General features: G+C 39.8%; 2 protein-coding genes and 1 long non-coding RNA gene across 4 annotated transcripts in view; 1 reads left to right on the forward strand and 2 right to left on the reverse strand.

Annotated features, from left to right (window-relative positions):
* On the forward strand, positions 1–17760 carry SLC30A4 (solute carrier family 30 member 4). 2 transcript variants are annotated; one of them, XM_010117114.2, is made up of 7 exons: positions 1–891; positions 5822–5968; positions 11343–11496; positions 11773–11986; positions 12287–12392; positions 14605–14739; positions 15411–17760. In XM_010117114.2, the coding sequence occupies exons 1-7, from the start codon at positions 501–503 to the stop codon at positions 15563–15565; spliced, it is 1302 nt and encodes a 433-aa protein (XP_010115416.2). In that variant the 5' UTR covers positions 1–500; the 3' UTR covers positions 15566–17760. The 2 variants fall into 2 exon arrangements, with proteins under 2 accessions (XP_010115416.2, XP_086613781.1); XM_086757655.1 differs by lacking the exon at positions 5822–5968.
* On the reverse strand, positions 877–11399 carry LOC147599241 (uncharacterized). Its single transcript, XR_015259946.1, has 3 exons — positions 11312–11399; positions 1658–1762; positions 877–990 (listed from the first exon to the last, which is right to left on the reverse strand). It is a non-coding gene; the product is annotated as an uncharacterized LOC147599241 (long non-coding RNA).
* Positions 17719–21107, reverse strand: part of COXFA4L3 (cytochrome c oxidase associated subunit FA4L3) — a 14953-nt gene continuing 11564 nt past the window's right edge. The window contains exon 7 of the transcript XR_015259943.1: positions 17719–18068. The gene's annotated coding sequence lies outside the window, so the exon portion shown is untranslated. The remainder of the gene's footprint in view (positions 18069–21107) is intronic.

Below are 21107 nucleotides of genomic sequence, written 5' to 3' on the forward strand. Positions count from 1 at the left end.
GCCGGCCCGGCCCCTCCGCGCCCGCTGCTGCCGCTCTCCGCGGGGCTGGCACGGGGGCAGCGCCGGGCGCGGGAGCGCGCAGGGCTTGGGGCGGAGGCGCGGTCCCTGCCCGCGGCGGTGCGCGGAGCGCGGCGCTGAGGGCCGGGAGGCCCATGGCGGCGGCGGCGGCGGCGCTCCCCCGGCGCCGGCAGGGTGGCGGCCCCGCGGTGACCGGTGGAGACGGGCTGCGCGCAGGGCGTGCTCGGCGGTGACAGCGCCCGCGGCGCCTCGCAGCTCGGTGCCGGGCGCGGAAGCGGCGGGGCCTGCGAGGGCCGGGAGGCGGCGGTGCGGATCGGTAGCGCCGGGGCGCTCAGCGGCTGAGCCTGCGCCCCGGACGGCCTGCGCAGGGGCCCGGCGGGGCGATGTAGGGGCCATGCCCTGACGGGACGGTGAACGGACGGGTGCCGTCTGCCGGGAGGCAGCTGCGCCAGCCCAGCCGCCCGCGGCCGATCGCCGCCGCTATGGCTGGGTCCGGCCTCTGGACGAGCATCAGGTCCCTGCTGCGGCGGAGCGAGGACCCCCTGTTCCTGAACGACTCGAGTGCCTTTGACTTCTCGGACGAGGCGGGGGACGAGGACTTTCCCCGCTTCAACAAGCTGCGCGTGGTGGTGTCGGACGACGCCTCGGAGGCGGCCCCGGGGACGCCGGTGAACGGGGGGCCCCCGGGCCTGTCCTCGGACGACGACTCGCCGCCGGAGCGGGACATCACCCTGCGCGGCGGCCGGGCCGGGCGGTCGGACCCCTGCAGCGGCTGCAGCAGCCGGCGGGAGCGCTCCAGGCAGAGGAAGGTGAAGAGGCGGTTGACGCTGGCGGCCCTCCTCTACCTCCTCTTCATGACGGGGGAGCTCGTAGGTGAGTCGGCGGTTGGCTTGCTGTCTGTCCGGCGCGGGTGCCTCGCAGCCTGCGACGCTGCTCCGGCCTTGGCTTTAAATATTTACTGAGAGAAACCATCTGTCATTCGGAGAGAGCAGAGAGATTAGCTGCAAGTTCAGAGAGTGAGAAGGAACAAAGTCCGCCTGTATTTTCCGTGCTAGAAAAGAAAGGGAAATTTGCAACTTCACTTACTGAATCTCATCAGTCCCCTCAAATGGCACGAAATACGCACTTTTTGTATGTCTGATGGCTTTTTATTTCTCCTGTTTTGTAAGTTTGTAAGGTGTGTTTGGCAAGGGAGAACCAGCATTTTATTACAGACATAAAGAAAATGAATCATTTAATCCTCATTATTTTTTAATTACTGCCACAAAATCTTGCTGTGTTTGCAACAAGGGGAAATACAGTTTCTGACATTTCCCATAATAACAAAAGCCTAATATCAGTGGGTATTTGTCCTTATTCACTAGATACAGCAATACTACTACAGCTGAAAAGACAAATCCTGAGCTGTAAATAGCAACTCGGTGGAGAAGCCACTCTTTACAACTTCCTGATGTTCTGCTGTGCTCTGGACTAGCAGATGCTCCGTCCAGACATAAATCTTATGATCAAAGTAGATTAAAATAAGTATTTTAACACTTCCCATTACAACACGTAAAAATACCAGTAGCTTGATTAAATTATTTGTGGTGGTTTTTTTTTTTTTTTGTTAGTACTTGGCAGAAGTATGGTGGGTTTTTACCTGGAATTTTGTTCCTATAGAAGCATCTGGTCACTGTTGGTTAGAATGAATCTGGCGCTCAGGTGCAGCTGTCATGCCTCCCTCATAAAGGCATGCTCTCAGTTGCTGTTCGGGTTGAAGAGAACCTGTGCATTACACAGCTGTCTCTACAGAACGACTGTGCTTTACTTAATAGGCTATAGCAGCAGAGGCTTGGAATAAAATTAAATTTGAAGGTCTCTTGAACGCACAGATCAGCTGTTAAATGTTCCACCTTCGCCATTATCTAATTATTTTCACAAATGATAGTATTTAGCTTTTAATCTCTGTTCATTTATCAATATCAGTGTCCTGTTCCCATCTGCCTTTTACATACATGCGTGCCATTCAGTGCAAATGTCTGCTTGGTGCTATCAGCCTCCTGAAGAATGCTTAAACTCCCTCGTCCACATTGGAAGTAGTGGGGAGCGTTACGCAGTGGCAGTACATTGATTGATGTATATGTTAAGCCAGGTCTCTCTACTAACTATAACAATTAATTGCTTTTAAATTGCCTTCATTTTAACATCATCAGAGCTAATCAGATTAGTTATTTGCCATAATTCACCAGAAAAAAAAAAATCAGAAAAGCTTTCTGGAACTAAAGAACAGAGATGCCTCAGGTATAGTAATATGGGACCTACATCCTCCTTCTCACCTATGCAGATTTGGTCTGTAATGACTGAAGATCTGCTTGTGTGAAGTTGTCTCATGCTCTTGGATCACTTACCTAGGATAGCTGTGAATTGTATCTTTATGACAGAAGTTTCTACCAAGATGGACAGGGACCAAAATGACTGCTTGAGTAGAAATAATACAGTTTGTCCCACATAGAGAAAAAAAATCACTGTGAGAAATGGTCTGTTTTTCAGAGACAGTCCAGAATACCAAATGCATCTGCACCAGTTTTATTTGGGGCCTTGTTTCAGGAACGCAAGTTAATGGAAAAAATGTGGGTGTGTCCTTCAACATCTCTCAGTATGTGGTTAGTCATTAGTAACACTGCCACAGTACATCAGCTCATCACAGATAAGGCACTTTGCATCAGACCTGTTGCAGGGATCTGGTTCGATGTCTCCATTTGCCTCCGGCTCCACTTTTTTCTCTGGCTGAGATTTTGGTTCAGCACAAACTCAGGTAAATTTGATAAGCAACACAGTGTTATATCTCAGATGTAGACATCCTTTAACATGAGAGTGATTTTATTTGATTGTATTCCTGTTGGAGTTCTGATACATGCTGAGTTTAATTCATCTGAAGGGCCCCTTACTGAATAGTATGTCTGAGCGGTTGGCAGCTTCACGCTGAAGTCACTAAGAGCGTATCTGTTGGGGGCTTTGGATCTGATGCACACTACTGTAGACCTCTCTATAGCTAGCGTAGGGAGAGCTCTAGAAATAATAGATGTTTAGACTAAAAATACTCTCTCATCACTGTCACATAATCTGTTGTTTGTCCCTTACAGCCAGGACTTCTGCAAGCTCAGCTCAGGGTGCCGGATTTGTCCGTATAAAGCGTTAGTACTGTAGTGTGGGCTCATCCTCCTCAGGTTTATGTAGGGCTATTACCAGCCCTATTTCATTATTTAGACTCTGAGGCAGACAGCACTAAGGGCCAGACCCATAAAATATTCAGGCATCCAGCTTCCACAGAGAATAAGTAGAGGACTTGGGTATCTCTGTACTTCTGTGGATCTTGACTTGAATGACATGTCACAGGGCAAGTAATCAGCAGCAGAACGAGTAATTACAGATGGAGCCCTCAAGTCCTGGGTCAGTGCCCTACCTATTTAATTTATATTACTCCAGCCCTGTATTGTGTTCTGTCTGGTTGTTTTCAAATTTTGGAACTTTTAAAATTGATCTGTAGCTCAAGTACTTGGGAAACTTTGTTTGATCATATAGGACATTTTAACTCACTTCCTTCTATGATATTTGTCAGATTTGAGTTTCTGTGAAAAAGTCAGAAGACCCTTTCAAACAATTAATTGGTTCAGTAAAAATCTTTCTGCTGTCTGTTACCAATGTCAAGATGAGGGAAATCTTGTTTCAGCAGCTTTTTTGTGAAGTCTTGATTGGCATATTTTTTGCAAAGTATAGCCAAGCTCATTACCCTGGCCCACCTCAGTGTCTGTTGTTTAATTTGATGAACAGTCATTGTAAAAGTCAGATAACAACTTACACTTTGTGGGAACCATTTTGCATCAAGAAATGAAAATCATATTGGAAGTCCTAGTTAGCTTTTCTGACAGGATTTTGATGTTTTCAACTATGTTTAGAAATTTCTAATTGATTGTCCATGAGGAGGACTGCTGTCCTTCATGGGCCACTGAAAACAGTGGTGAGCCATCAAGCTGTGTATTTGTAAGGGTTATAGATGTCTTTTTTTTTTCCAAGTTACCAATCATGGTCAAACAGCCCTTAGGCAGCACCTTTAACTAAGCAATGAACTGATACATCTGGAAACAGAGAACTTTTGATTTCAGAATTTCATAAATCTCAATTATGTTTTCTTAATCCACATGCTGCATTGCAATTAGCTTCAGTACCTGAATTCCTTCTTATAATTTTATTTTTGAAGTCTTTAATAAAAAGTGAGAGACTAGCTGAAGTAAAATTGACTCATCTCGGACTGAAGTGATTCTCAAAATTAATACATGTGAATTAACATACATACTTTAAATGATCGTACAGATAAACTACTGAATTGAACGTCCTTATATTGTTTCATCTGTGTTGACTATAAAAGAGGCTCAGTTGCACATTTCTAAGTTATATTTTTTTAAATTATGTAAGAACACAAATTAATTCAGAAAGGAAAGATGTAACTCATTTTACTCAAAAAGCTGCTGAATTGCTAGATCTTTAAAACTCATTATTTTTGAGCTGTGATGGCCTTTGGACAATTTCAGCCTCAGAAGAATTTGGCTTTAAATCTTTTGAACAACTGAAGAACGAGGGATGGAGGAAAGAAACGGGTTGAAATGTGGCGTATCTGGTAGTTACCCACAGTACAAACAATGCTACAGTATCAGCCATGTTGCTTGTGTTTGGGGGGGGTGGGGGGGGTGCGGAGGGGAGGGGGGGCCAGTGTAGCTCTGCAGGTTTTAGGACTAATCTTGAAAGCAGTCAGCCAGTTGTGAATTTCCCTTTGCTATTTCCCCATGGTCAGCCTCTTCACTAAGACAGTTTTAACTGTATACCTTTGCTCAAAATGTTAGTCGGAGCCTCAAGCCTGCCAAATGGCATGCCACCTGCATGCTTTGCTCAGTAGAATTTACAGACTGAATGACCATCTCAAGGTAAAAAGAGAAACTAAATCATAGCTGAGCTGACACTAAAGACGTGATCTTTTCTGATAAAATGGGCTTACCTTCCTGCATATGGAAGACAACGCAGCCTGTCCTTGATTCCCCTTTGGATAAGGGATGCTTAAGAGAGAGGTGCATTGTTTAAATCTCTCACCCATCCAATAGCAGCAGTAGCAACTGAGTTGGAACAGAGATATTAACCTTTGATCTGAGATTATTTGTCTCAATGCAGCTCATAATTATGAGAAAAAAATATGGTAATAAATAACAAAGAAAAACACTGTGAAAGTCATTGTCTGCAATAGATGCTGGCAGATCTTATACACCCCTGCCAGGACAGGGAATAATGAAGGTTAAAAGATAATGTAATAAGAAAAAAAAAAAAAGAGGGCAGGGTAAATTTCCTTGCCATTGAGTCATTGGATTTTTGTCCCTGTTCCATAATGTCAAAATATTTAACAGATGTAGTTTAGTAAAAGGATCAGCTGATTAAACACATATGCAATAATATATAGAGAAAAGATACAAAACTATTTTGGGCCCGATCTTGCAAACATTATGATGCAAGTAATCTCTGTAAGAATAACAGGAGTGAGTCCTTTCTATGTAACTCTTAATAGAAAGCATGCTTCATTGCACTTGTAACTATGGTAGCTTTAAATTACAGCATGGCATTTTGACTGTAACGGCAAAACCCCCTTGTTTAGTTATTGTAAGAAGGGCTCTCATGCACTTAATGCACTGTTCTGAAAATAAATAACTGTAAGCTGTGCCGAGAGGATATTATCTAGGATCATTAATATCATACATCCTGATTTTTCCAACTTTGTTTTCAGGTGGATATGCTGCTAACAGTCTAGCAATTATGACAGATGCACTTCATATGTTAACTGACCTTAGCGGTATTATTTTGACCCTGCTTGCTCTCTGGCTGTCTGCAAAATCTCCCACAAAGAGGTTCACTTTTGGATTTCATCGCTTAGGTATGTAGATAACCAGCTTTTGCTATTAATAGAGTATTTCAAGCAACAACTCTAAAGATCACCTAATTCTAGAAGGATTAGTAACTAGAAAGGAAGTAGCAACAAACCTAAAAGTTGCTTTCTGTTTAACACCCTGACTCTAATATCTGTTCACTAGCCATTGTGGATTCACTACATAGATTGTATTGTCACAAGGGAATAGATAATAAAAAATACATTTTTAATTTTTAAACCTGAGCCAAAAGTGAAGTTTGATGGTAGAGTTTCACTCACTGGGAGCAGCATGAGTCTCTCCCTCTCTGTGGAACTAGGACTTAGCAGATTCAGAATTAAATTCTGAATGCTTGATTCATCTTCTATCTCAAAGAGGAATGCTGGGGAATTGGATACACGATGGCACTGTAAATATGACTTCCTACAAATGAACCGTGGCCTAAAAAGTTTAAAAAGGGTTCAGAGGAGGGAAGCTGTCTTCAGCAAGAACAAGGGTGGATATGCAGCTGTGTTTCACAGCTCATCCAGAGCTGCTGGGCTGTTGCATTAGGTCAGGCCCCTGTGCACCTTTGTGCTTTCGAACTGAGGCTGTTGAGCAGAAGAGGGACACATTCTTTGGCCACTCACTGCTGGACCACTGTTACTGCTTGTGTGACACACGGAGGAGCTGGTTGGTACAGGAGCTGTACATGTCAGTCAGTTGCTCACAACAGATTATTGCCAGTCCTCAGGATTTACGAAGTCCCATTGACTTCAGCAGAATTATGACACCAGGAAAAAAGGTCCTATTAAATGTGAAACACTACATCTTAATCCAGAACCAGAAAGTTCTGTAGAGCATATTATCAGAGAGCTCTGCTCTGCCAGAAGCCACCTATACCAGTATTCCCCTTGCACTCCCCAAACCACTCAGACCAGAGGTCAGAATGTCCCATGGTTTGCCATACAGTAACTTAACCTCCGCCCCTTTTAGGTGTCTGTAAAAAGAAGTAAAAATAGAATTACGTACTAAACCTCGGAAGGGTATTTTTAGGATTCATTGCTTCATGTTTGGGAATGTAATGATGATAAAGGGTGTTTTCATGTGGTTGCTAACCGCCTATAATAATTCATATTACACAGCTGTGGGTCTTGTAGACATTTTACCAAAAGCTTGAACCTTTATTTTTCATGAAATTGATAATTTCTAGTGTCCGTTTGCTACCTCTGCTCTATACGTTCCACATAGTGTATATTTTTCAAGGAATTTCAAAGTCTTATGTAGTTATTATTTGCAATTCTTATTTTGGCTCCTTAAACAGCAGTAGAATTCACCAACTCCATCACTCCTAGTCATTTGTCATCAGTTAGTCACTAATGCATGAATGCATAACTCTGTGTGCTAGCAAAGATCTTTGGGGCTTTAGCAAGAAAGCATTAACAGTGCCAGCATTTCCCATTACAAACTTTTCTTTCAAGAAGTTTTAATTTTGTGATAGGAGCTCCCCTAATACTGAAACCTGACCTTGTAGGTATGCCCCTGGCATTTGCTCGTACTCTCCAGAAAGATGTTTGCTAGCGTTTATACATAGTTTAATCCTATTTAAAAATAATTTGAGTAGTTTATACTTCTTGGTAACTTTTCTAAAACCAAATAGTACCTACATTGAACATACTGTGGCCTAGCTTAAAAGGAGTTTAAAAAAAATAAAATAAAGTTGTTTAACCATTAAAGTCTTACTTAGTTCTGTAAATTTTCACTGACTTTTCAACTAATTAATTTGAGGGCTCCATAGCACTTTGCAGACACAATTTCCTGAGGATTCTTGCCACCTCACTTTCTGTATCTTTTTTTCCTCCATTTTACTGCTAAGAAAAATACTGGTCAGACTGATCCAATGGTAGCCCATGGGCCGAATCCGGCCCGTAGAATTTGTCTGTGTTGCCCACCATCTTCTCCCTGGGCACCGTCTTCTCCCTAGGAGAAGCTACAGGGAGCAGCTTCTCAGTTCCGCAACAATTACTCCTTCTTTTCTGCTGCCCAGTGCCAGTGTATGGTCAAACGCAAAAACAGGTTGTGGAGTCTCCACAGCTGGAAATACTCTGAACCCAACTGGATGCAGCCCTGAGCAGCCTGTGGTAGCTGACCCTGCTTTGAGCAGGACTGCATAGTTTTCATGGGTTCCTTTCTACCTCAATCATTCTGCGTGAGTAGGCGCAGTGCAGCTCTCTCTGCAGGAGGAGGAGGAGGACTAGAGCTGAGGGTGTAGGGGGGAAGAGTTTCTGTGCCTGCAATGAGGAAGGGGAAGTGGGTAAAGGCCCTGCAAGAGACTCCCAAACCTCAGCCTAGGCTCTGCAAGTACAGAAAATGGGATAGTTCAAAATTACTATACGCTGTTTCTTAAAGTCACGTTTGTGAAATTTATTTGCCTGATTTTAGGCACTCAGTCTGAACACTGTGGCCTGAAGGCCCAATTTCACACACTAGTGAATGCTGGCTGTAGAACAAAGCTGCTTCTAGGGTATATCCTTGCTGTAACACATTTTTCGAAATAACCTGTATGCAAGAAGCTTGTCAGCAAATAATATGAGTTCAACAATAGCTTGAGTTTAATGAGAGAGATGTTATAACATGACAGAATGTTAAAAATAGGGTACACATTGAGCATCTGTCACAGAAAATGTGTGACATATATCCCTGTTTAAATCTGGGGATATATGCAAGAACTACCTCATCATTGACCTGCTTTGCATTAAGATAATTTATACTTACAGTAAGCATGAAAATGTTCTAATGAACTATGTTTCTGGTGCTCATTAACACTTTTGTTTGTAGAATGAAGAATTTTCAAATTCATTCCCATAAACATTACATTGTAAAGACAACAGACCTATTAGTTGTCTTGTCAAATTCTAGTAGGAAATCAGTGCTAGTTTTCATTTATTTGAATTCTCTTTGAATACATATTATGTGTGCTCCATCTTCAGTTTTATTCCTTGCTCAGTGGTGAGAAGGAAGCTGACAGATTCAGGAATGGGTTAGAAAAGTGAAGGCAAAATAATGGAAATGGCAGCCATGTCTAAAAAGGATTATATTCTTGAAGCCAAAAATAGTTCTGTTTCACCACCAAGTGGAGATACCACCTCTCAGCAAGACACTGAGCAGATTTAAGCATAGATACGGAACCTGGCATTTTTCCATTGCTGCAGAGACAATGTTAGTAATGACAGAATCAGTCAGTCCACTGACACAGTGCATACTTCATTTCTCAAGAAGTGAAAGATCTCGGCACAAATCTACAATGCTGACATGACAACAACTCTGTGATGGAACCTGCAAGAACACTGGTTTCCGTTGCAGCAAACATGGGTTTAGATTGTAAAACTACAATATGTTATCTCTCTGGTAAATGCTAATGTGCTACGGCTTCACGATTTTTTTTAAAAAGCATTCTGGAAAGCCTTCTAAGCAATGTATTATTTTTTTTTTTAAGGCTGTTGCCCTGAATAATCTGCCTGCTTTGTAAAGAACACTACCACTTGCATGGATATTTCCAGGATTTTCATGTTGCTCTGAAATCATCTGAGATTGACAGTTGCCTTTCAGAGCCTTGTTACTGCCTGGTAATGCTGGTACTCATCCAGGCACTGACACAGTACCGAACAGCTGAATGCGTTGGTGTGAGTTTCTTCTCCCATAATGATGTTAAAAATTCAGTGTGTGGATGAAGTGATTTTGGTGATATTAAAATGCTTATATAGCTGCATATTTTTTACTGTAATATTCAATAAATAAAATTAAGGCAGTTCTCTGTTAGAAATGACACCTTCTGCAGTAACCAAAGTTTTACTACTCACTGACAGATTCAAAGCAGAGAGAGAAGTGAAGCAATTCTGCGATCAGTATTCTTAGAGCTATGGTACAGCCAAGAGCAGAATTTCCCCTTACTGGGGAATAAATCAGGGCAATGTTTGGAACAAGGGGGAAGAACACACATTACAGTTCCAAGTATATTAATTCAAACTCTGATCTTTGAATTCACACAGGAAGGCTAAGATCCCAGTGATCCATCTGGCAAGTGACAGTAATGAGCATTATGCATAACGATTACACATTACTCAGGCGTGGCTGCGGGTGTACGTGCAATACAGTGGAGCTAGCATTAAGGTTCCCAGTGCTTTCTGTAAAACCCTGTATTAACTTGCTTATAACGGAGACAGTCTCTTAACTGGACCCGTGTTTTCTCTGTCATATATCTTGCCTTTTTTGTTTGTTTGTTTGTTTTTTAAGTTTCAGCTGCAACAGGTCAATCATTTTCAGAATATGAATCCAGAGGGTAAAAGTTATGTTCATCTTGAAATTAATCTAGTGACCCATTTGGAAATACCTGTATTCTTTATAGTAAGACCTTGAAACTGTAGTGTGGACTCATCCTCCTGTGGTTTATGTAGGCTATTACCAGCCCAATTTCATGACTTGGGTACTGAGGCAGACAGCAGTAAGGGCCAGACCCATAAAATATTTAGGCCTATTTACCTCACATCAGAAAAACAGGAACCTGGTAGGGAGCTGTAACGCCTTTCCACAGATGTAAATAGCAGTGCAAGGTGCAGGACAATTAAATAGTAGGAGTTTTTATTAACTTTCTAACTTTCTTTTTATTTAGATCTATATGCCCTTTTGAAAGTCCTGGCTGATCAGATAAAATTGCTACACCAAAATGTTGGTCATAACACTCTTTCTTTTGTGAAATATCAGTATTTGGTAAACATGAGATAGTGTTAAAACAGCACAGTACAGCAATACAGAAACTGACATTAAGCAATCCTTCATCGCTGAAATCTGCAGTGAAGTGTATGTACACTTATGTCAAGAAGCTTAGGAGTAACATGTCTGACAAGTTTGTACTGTTCAGTTCCTTAATCTTCTTGTATTTTTTTCTCCATCATAAATACAAAAGTATATATAAAAGTAATTTCTAAATCCAGCTTAACACTGTGGACACTTGGAATCAAGCTTTCTCTTAGTTGTAGGTGGGCTGGTGATGTTTGAGATCACCTATCTTCCTCTCCCCTGCACAGGGCCTTTGTCTGCGACTTCTCAGGCGAAAGTTCAGGGTTGTCTGAGTAAGTCACAGTCATCACCCGTGCCGAAGTTGTCAAAGAAAACACAATTTGAGGGATATACTGACAGGGAAGTGTGAAGGAGTTGATTAGAACAAACTCCATTTGTTAATCCTATTTAATGAGTTTTATTTACCACATCACTTGTTAGTTGTGTATTAAGGTTATAATACGCATAAAATAGTTAAAATAATTAAGGCTCTGTCCACATTCTAATTTGGAAATAGAAATAGATCTGAGACTCACTTTTGTAATGTTGTTTCCTTTCTGTTTGCAGAAGTATTGTCAGCCATCATTAGTGTATTGCTGGTCTATATCCTTATGGCATTCCTCTTGTATGAAGCTGTTCAAAGAACTATCCATATGGACTATGAAATAAATGGCGATATCATGCTGATTACAGCAGCTGTTGGTGTGGCAGTTAACTTAATGTAAGATCTCCCTTTCTCTCCGTTAACACTCATAAATGTATTATTTCTGAATAAGCTGCTAATTCATTCATGGCCTGTAACTTTTTCATGGGATGTAATTTTGCTGTAACTCTTCATTTTCATGAATAAGACAAGAAATTATACTGAGTATTACTTTTTGAATTCTTTGGTTTAAAAGGAAAGAAAAAAAAAACAAAAACAACAACAAACCCAAAAAATCCATTCACCAAACCCTAAAGCCAGTTTCTTGGAGTGTTTTTCTTCTTTCATTTTCAGAATGGGTTTTTTGCTGAATCAATCTGGCCACCTTCACTCGCACTCCCATTCCCACCCTCACTCACACGTACCTCCGTCGAACTCCCCTAACACAGCCCACAGCGGCAGCCACGGACACAGCAGCCTTGCTGTGAGAGCAGCATTCGTACATGCCCTTGGGGACCTGGTGCAAAGTATTGGTGTGCTCGTAGCTGCATACATCATACGCTTTAAGGTAAGGTATTGCTAGTCTCTGAGGCAGGGTGGAATTTTTTTAATTTCAACTCTGGTGATTAAATTAAAAAGGGACTTGTTTTTCTAGGTTATTAAAAATACTTCATGATATTCTATTATAAGCTTCATACATTCATGCAAAATAAGCGAAGACTAGCTCTACTATGTATTTTGTAACTATTCAAACAAAAATAAATATTCATGAAAGTTGGAGCTAGAAGTAAATGCCTTTTCTGAGTAACATTTTTATAAGTGAGCGTATTTTCATATATCATTTAACACTTTGGAACTTCCCTTTCAGCCAGAATACAAGATTGCTGATCCTATATGTACATATGTATTCTCCATACTGGTGGTTTTGACAACAGTTCGAATTCTGTGTGACACAGGAGTTATTATTCTAGAAGGTAAGATCTATGCACAGTCTGCAGTACTTTACATGTTAAAAACCAGTGAGCATTGGCACTTTTTTTGACATCATGATCACCAACAAAGTTAATTGTGTCTGGAGACCTGTTTATCCTGCTGCTGCTTTTGTCTATTGGTTCTTGATGGCTCCTCTGAGTTGCAGCATTCTTTAGGTGTCTGACTTCTGCCAGAATGACACAAGTCCTAGCTCTGCTCACACTTTATCATCAGATGGTGAAGTGAAATGTGCAGAACTTTCTTGTGTGTCTGCAGTGGCTGTCAGCTAAACTAAGTGAAAATTTGCCCAGACTCAGGTCTACACTTTAATTGCTCGTAAAGTTACAGTGAACATGAATGCATGTAAAAGGAGGAAGCAAGCTTAGGCCAAATGTCTGGACAGGCGGTTCACTCACGTCCTGTCTTCCCCTTTTCCACAAGTGCTACTGTATTACTTGCGTGCTTCTGCTTTTACCATAGGGGAAGCTACAAGTAAAGACTGGTGTAAAAATGAAGAAGTACAAAAAAAAAAAGGAAAGTAAAAGCTGAACATAAGCTGAAGAATCTTATCTCATGTGGTGACTTAAGGGAAAGATGCCAGCAACATTCTTTGCATTACCACAGCTAACGTGACAACTGTTACTGCTTGATCTAGTACTTTTACCTTGTGAAAGTGAGGATATTAGGGATGGGAGAAAAATCCTAGGTTTGGGGGATTAAATTTAAAGTACACTGAGAAGGCAAAAATGTGAAATTTGCTTAAGAAACCGCAGTTAGCTCCAAGGCAATAGCTAAGATTTAGCTGAAGAAAACAGGTAAGACAAACAAATAGTATATCAAATTCCAGATGTTTTGAGTTGTAGCTATTTGCAGTATCCCAGTTGTCATAAACATCTCCAAATTAATTATGTTATTAAAAGTGATGATAGGTGAGCTTTATTTATGCTAGGGAGTTTTTCCAACACAAATTCAGGATCTCCAGAGAGTGCTTGCATTCGTATTGGAGACTACAGCTACAACATCAAGGTCCTAGGAGTTGTATCAGCTTTCAGTATTAATTTTAACTTAAGTTTAATCATTATACTAGGAATGCTAAATTAAAAATGTAAATTATTATCTAATACAAGCAATGAGATTCTAGCTTTTAATATAGATTTGTAAGGCAGCATGGAAGTCTAAATAGCATGATGTGAGATATCAAAATTTAAGTCCATGTTTCCTGGGAAAAACAAAGCTGTAGAAATACCACCACACAGTTAGCTAGTTATTTATCAGCTAAATAATTTTCAATGGTCTTCACTAGAAGGAAAATTTTGTTAAATATGAGACAATCCTAGACACTGGACTTTCAAAAAAGATGGTACTGGAACTAACATAACTTTAAATTATGACAGTAAGGCATCAGGTTCAGAGAGGAGTCATCCCAAAATTCCAAAGAAATTTGAGAAGCAGATGTCTGAACTCCTCATAGTGTATATAATCAAACTCCATAAACCTGGAAGATAAGCAGTAAAAAGCTATGATAGAAACAAATCTATGCAGAAACAGTTTATTCAGTATTTTTGTACTAGTTTTGATCCCATTTTGATCACCTAAAATTTTGATTCTGCCCTTTGTACAGCTGAAGGGGGGAAGTAGGGAAGCTATAGAGGTGCTGTAGCTGCTGAAAATACTACGTCCAGAAGGACTTGGTCAGTGTAATCATTGATTTGCAAAGATGCCACGCTGTAAGACAAAAGTCATATGTGTTAACCACTGCATATGGATTACTATGAACATTTGACAATGATACCAGTTACCTGAAGAGAGGTTTCAGGAGACAGGCCCTAGCGTTTTGGTTTTTTTTTGTTTTTTTGTTTTTTTTTAGGATTCTGACCTTAGAGTCTGGTCTAAGCAGTTACTATGGGTTAAAAGCTGCAGTAAAATTGTCTACACAAGTACATCACTCCAAAGGATCTAATGCTGGCTATTGCCAGAGAGCGGGTTCTAGACTGGACAAATCACATTTGAGACTACATTACAACTTCTGTATCCACACTGGACTTAATATGCCAATTTGCATTATTCTCTATTGATAACTTGGAAGTTACTAATCACTTCTGACAGCACAAATAATAAACTCTTTTGACACTGAGATCTGTCATGACATTTTAAAGGCCACTGAGAGTTTAAAGAAGACAGAATTAATTCTTGATCTCATGTTTGGTATCACAGGAGTTCCAAGGCATTTAAATGTGGATCGCATTAAGGAAGACTTGATGAAAATTGAAGATGTTTATTCTATAGAAGATTTAAATGTTTGGTCTCTCACTGCAGGAAAAACAACTGCCATAGTCCACTTGCAACTTGGTAAGCTGCTGTATAGCATAACTGTAAATTAAATCTGAGTGTAGGAAAAAAAACACCCTCTCTCTTCATATTGTTATTTAAGTTGAACCAGGAAATACCATTCTGGGAACAAAAAAATTAAAAATCTACTAACTATGGTTTTGTACAGCAGGGTATAGAACCCATTGGCCTAGAAAGACACAGTGTAAATGAAAATTGTGCAAAGAACATATGTTCATACTGAAACAACCAATACAGAATCTTTGGGGCAGTGGCGGGAAGGGAATTTCCACTCAGAAATGCCTTTATTTTGTTCAGGGAAAGACAGGGTGAAGTTCTAAAGTGGAACAGTCTGACAGGAAAAAAAAGTGCTTTGCCAAAACATGCGCTGATTTAGACATCTAACAGTACCATGAATATTAGTTCCTAGTAAGAAACCTCACAGTTTTTGGGGCGGGGTGGGGGGTGCTGTCTAACACAGTTTTATCAAGATGTGATTCTAGTTACAGGATAAAGACCTAAAGGTGTAAAATAATACATAGAGGGTATATAGTGACAGAATGATAGTAAATTAATGCATGAGTGCGAACAAAGATTATTCTAGTTGGTAAACACTTACAAATTTGAGAACAGCTGCATTGTCCAGGTTTCTTGAGGAGTGAATTCTATTAATTATTTTCTTTATTTTCCAGTCCCTGGTAGTGCATCTAAATGGGAGGAAGTTCAGTCCAAGGCCCGGCAACTGCTGCTGAACACATTTGGAATGTACAAGTGCTCTGTCCAGCTTCAGAGTTACAAACAGGAAATGAGCAAAACTTGTGCAAGTTGTCAGAGTTCCAGTGCCTAATTTCATACGTTTTGGGAGCTGCTGCCTTATTCTTTATCTTGTAGTCAAAGACTGAGAGCAATAAATGCAAAATGAAAATGATAAATAGAAACCATTAATATGTGGATTTGTACTATGTAACATGCAGCAGGGAGAACTGGTGCTGCAAAAAGTGCAGTGGTTGCCCTACAGAACAGATATTTCGCTCTCTCCCTTGTACTGGTTTATTCAATTTATTATGATTTTAAGACAAAGCTGTTTTCAGATTGTTGTTTACAAACTGCAACATGGCTCTGCAGATACCTCACAAATTACGGTCCAATCATAACTATGTACCACAAAGTACCTGCACTCCAAATGGAGCATCCAGTATTCAGTATTTCAATTAAAATCTCTAATGCTGATCATGCCAGGGTTCCGTAAGACATCACGATCCCTGAATTCGTTACACAGTGTTTTTGCAATAGTAATTTTCATACAGTATCTTAAACTGTAACGCATACAGTGCTAGTTGAATTCTTTTGTAAACTGTCTCTTTGGAGACATTGCAAAATACAGAATTTACTGTACCCAGACCAGGTAGTTAGCTTTAATCTGGGCATTCAGAGATCAAGAGAGGAAGATCCTTGCCCAGACTTCTGGCATTTAACTAGACACCCAACACTGGACCCAAAGTGTTTTACGTGATCAGTTACCTTTAATGTATTTTAGAATAGTGTTTATACATTAGAAACAGGTTATTTATTTTACAAAGTTTTGACTTTTAAGATGAATTTATTATTAGTAATCTTGACTGTCTAAACCAACATTTGATTCACATTAAAAGGCCAGTTGATTAGCATGAATTCTAATTATAATTAATGAATGTCCTATAATTGATCATTTTTCCATGATTGTTTTGTTTTAAAAGAAATGTCAAATTATAGAAACCATGATTGACGTATAGATACTGTCAAACACAATCTACAGACATGCAAAATACATGCATCTAACAGGAAAATGGGGAGCAGAAGTTTTAGATAGGTACTATTCCCTCAGTCACAGATCAGTAACCTTTTCATCTTCGCTCTGAGCGCAGTGTGGCAGTATCCTGACAGGAGTGCCACTGCAATACCAGTCCCCACTACTTAGCTTTATGAATAAAGAAAAATCCAAGCAAGCTCAGTAACCTAATGGTGTTGGACACAATATCATAATATTGTCTTGGACAACACTATCCTAACAACCTGCAGAGGCAGAAAGGCCTTTTCTTATTTACAGAGGGATGAGGCAATTTGACTACTTATTCATCCAGACACCTCAAAGTCCACAAAACTGTATGATTAGCCTCGTTGTGGAATGTGTACTTTGAATATACACAGGATAATAAAACCTGACACAAGCTGTCGTACACCTCCCAAGCTCAGATTTACGCCTGCTTCTGAAGTCAGTTGCATTGAAGAAGCTACGAGCAACAAGAATACAACCTGCAAAGTTCAGAAGATGGGAAGAACTTGGCTTCAAATATTTTTTTGCTTATTCTGTACTCTGATCTTTATGCAGAACTTCCACTGACATCAAAAGTAGTTCTCTGTGCGGATCATAAAAGTAAATTTTTTTGCCAATAATGGATATTGTGATATTCAGCTGTGAATACTTAAGCTATTGTCTGTTTTGAAACTTGCTTGGGTTTCACGTATTCATCAGGCAGATTTATACCTGCAATTGATGGCTTCTTTTCTCATTTTTTTTGAGGTAGGGGGTCACATGATGAATTTTTATTGGTGAAAACTGACAGCACAGTATTAATCTGGACAAAGTGCACATAACACTGGATTATGTATCTGTTCTGGCAATAAATGGGAACATTTGAGTACAGCACGGGAGCACATACAGCTCAGAGGCAAAGTAGCACTGTACTTGGGAAGTTAATGCTTCAACAGACTATCATTAATTAAGCCATATCACGGTTCATGAAAAATGCGCATCCCATCCTTACAAACCTACTGGAAAAAAAAATACCACAAACAAACAACAGGTATTTTGCACATACTAATACTCAAATAGGTTCTAATGAAATTGGGATTTACAGTTGATGTAATTAGAAGTTGAAGTACAGTAGATATGTATTGTATTTGGAGTTTTAAAATAATTTACTACATGTTTGTTTAATTGAAGAAAAAAGCAGAAATGTGTTGCTTTATTGTGGGTTTTATTAAATCAATTATTAAACTTCACATTGTTGTCTTATAAAACATTTATTTGTATTGCTGTCTCTTGTCATCATCGATTCATACAGCAGCTGTTTTTTGACATGTCTGAACACTTCAGCTTAACTCAGTTTGGGGATGCTATATATAGAATGAATTATGTCTCCCTCTTTAGTCAGAATAATTTAAGTCTTGTTATTTCCCATGCAATAATTGCACTTTAGAAAATACTAGCTGATAAAGTGTGGTGAAGGGTCAGCCATAAAGCAACTGGTAAGACATTCTTGAAATCCTGCATTCACCCTTGAGGGGCCCTTCTTATCAAGGTCTATAGGCTGGAAGGAGTTCAGAGAAAAAGCAACAGAAGATGAAATGAGAAAGAAGAATAAAAGAATCAATGCCCAGGGAGACTATCAAGTGTACATTCCCTGTTTCAAGGTCTAACTAAACTCACATGGCAATTTCTATCTGTGTGGCCTACCTCTAATCCTTTTCTTATTCTTTATGAATTATTCAGGGCACAGGTTGTCTGGCACTGCTGAGTGTGATGTAAGAATCCAGTACTCTTCTGAATCTGCTATTAATCAACATCAAAGGAATATGCATATCACTTATAATACTCCAAGTGATGGAATAAAGCAGCACAACAGAACTATAAAAACAACCAAATAGAAATAATTAGTACACTTACTCATAAGAATAGAGAAATATTCAGAAAACAATAAATTCCTGGTACTTTGTTTGCAAATCAATGTTATCTAATACACAAAAACAGTACTCTGGAAGCCTAAGTGCCTATAAAAGAAGACAAGTTACTTTTATAGACATTGCAAGGTCATTTTCAGTATCAGCTTTCCTAAATAAAGGAAAGGGGCCTTAGTATAAATAAGAATCAAGTCTAATGTCTTTCCAAGCAGGTCTCCAGCACATCCAGATTATTTCATGTGGCTAACATCATTTACACACTCTTACACTGTTCTTTTCCTTCTACAACATCCCCTGATTGAAATGAAAATGCATTTACTTAACAGGATATCTCTTTCACTCAGAGACTGCTAAGATTCGAGCATTTTCCACAGCTAGCATCCATGCCTTGCAGCTGCAATACTCTTGCTGACTGAACAGCTGAAATCCTGTGAAAATTCTGCCACCTCTAACAGTCTACATCGGGAAGATATTTCTCCTTTCTTAATCTGTGATTGTCACCCATCCTTTTCTAAAGCATGATGCTTTGATGACAACCTACTCATATGAGTCAATAAAGCATTTTTTATATGGAGTACACTGCAAACCCTCGCATCCCACTCTTCTATTCTGAAATGTTCTTCTCTTAAGAAGAAAATTACCAGAAACCTATTTTATTTCTGAATGTTTTCCTTCTTTAATTCTGCGGGATTTTTGTTTGTTTGGTTTTGTTTTTTTTTTCCTTTTTCAATTGTGATGACATTTAGCCCTTTCAATACCAGCAGCATTTCTTTCTACACCAGCAGGACTACCATTTAATGTCATACTTGAACCTGATCTTCAATTATTTTACTACTGTACAGATCTGCTATTTCTTGCAGAATCACTCCCAATTGACGGAATGAGTAAGAAAAGCAGTAGGCTGGCAATTAAAAGTAGTTTCTGACATGAAGCCAAAAAACCCGAAAGACACCCACTAACTAATGGGTGGTAAGTCAAGTCAAGTCTTTGTTCAGGTATTTTGGCAGAATCTCATGAGGATGCTGCACTGATGCTGCATAAAGCAAGGCATTATTTCTCTCTAGAGATACTACAAAAATATAATAAATGAAGATAGGTTCTTGAGTAATTAGACATGATACATATTGCAGCAGCTTCCCAGACTCCAATAAGCTAGTCCATTGCCAGAGAAGAAGTTCCCTTGAGATCTCAAGGGGACGGGACAATTCACTGTAAATAAGCAGCTCATTTCCCTCTATCCATCCAAAATGACATCCCCAACATCTTTTTTCTTGCTGGTTGCTCCACAAGCTAGCACACCTAGCTCAAACACTATGTTTCACCAGCACTTCGCATTATGCCACCGCTCTCTGCTTCTCCCACTTTGTCTTCTTGCAATACTCTACCCTCTCCATAGCTTCACTAATAACATCCTGCTTGCACCCTGTGCACCTGCTGCACAGGTGCTCACTAGGAGCTTCTCATGCAGCACTGCATGTGAAATGCTCTCAAAAGACTTGCAAGGCCTGTTTTAGTCAAATACATGGTTGCCCAAAGTCTGTTTCCTCTTTGATCTCTAGAGGGGAAAAAAAAAAAAAAAAAAAGAAATCTTATAGCCACCAAGTTGCTAACTCACAAGAAAGACCTAATCTGACAGCCTCTAGATTCTCTTTCTACCTTGAAAAAAAAAAAAAAAACAACAAAATAAATGTCCTCCACCTTCCTCACCCTTAATTCCCTTTCCAGCTTCACCCCATCCTCCTCCTCTTTGCAACAAAACATGCTGGGCAGTAACCAACACTGTGCTGTGGAACTGGCAAATCCCCTTCAGTTCTACTCTTCTCACTCCGTTTCCCATGGCTGAATGCTCTGGGAAGGACCATAGATGCTCTTTCGTTCTGTGAAATAACTGACACAACTTTGGAAGCTGCTAGAATAAACACTGATCCTCTCCGTTTACTGCTATCCAGCTACCACAGCAATCTGCTCTTATAATGCATGTGTACCTGGCTGCTATGTTTACAGCTGTAAAATAATGATATTCCAAACAATATTTTTGCTCTTTTATCTCTATTTTCCTTTTCTCCATTGTGTTCTGCTTTTTTCTCTCAGTATCACAGAGTTTGAAAACTGCCAGTACTAAATGTACAGGATAAAATAATTTAATTGCTTTTATTACAGTTGGGAAGCTTTACACCTTTTATGGCATCAATTTCTGTAGAAAAAAAAAAGCAATTTCATAAAAACACAAGCATGATTTTATCCAAATGATCACTGCTTTATGATTTCCTTACTATTCCACCTGGTGAAAGATAAGTTGTTTTCCTGGGATTGTAACTAGCCAGTACATGAGGGTACATGAAACTAGTTAATGTCGTCTGTCCAGAGTGCGTTTCACATTAAACTTGATGCAGATACAAAGGGATTTTTGATTCAGCTGATGAATACCTAAAAGTAGCCAGATGGCAAGCAGACGAAAAAATTGCTTTTGTCTCAGATGCATTAAGAGCACCCAAGTCCCTGTACGCTTCCTATTTCTTTTTACCAAATGACACAGAATTTATCTATTAAGTCCCTAAATAAATTGATGAGATGTAAACATATAAAACCAGCTATTTAACTCCAGTAACTGACCTTTAAAATTCAAATAGAATTTTTGAGAAAAACATAACAAACATTTTCATAGTTAA

Source organism: Chlamydotis macqueenii, chromosome 12, assembly GCF_036417535.1.
Source record: "Chlamydotis macqueenii isolate bChlMac1 chromosome 12, bChlMac1.mat, whole genome shotgun sequence".
NCBI classification, from domain to species: Eukaryota; Metazoa; Chordata; class Aves; order Otidiformes; family Otididae; genus Chlamydotis; species Chlamydotis macqueenii.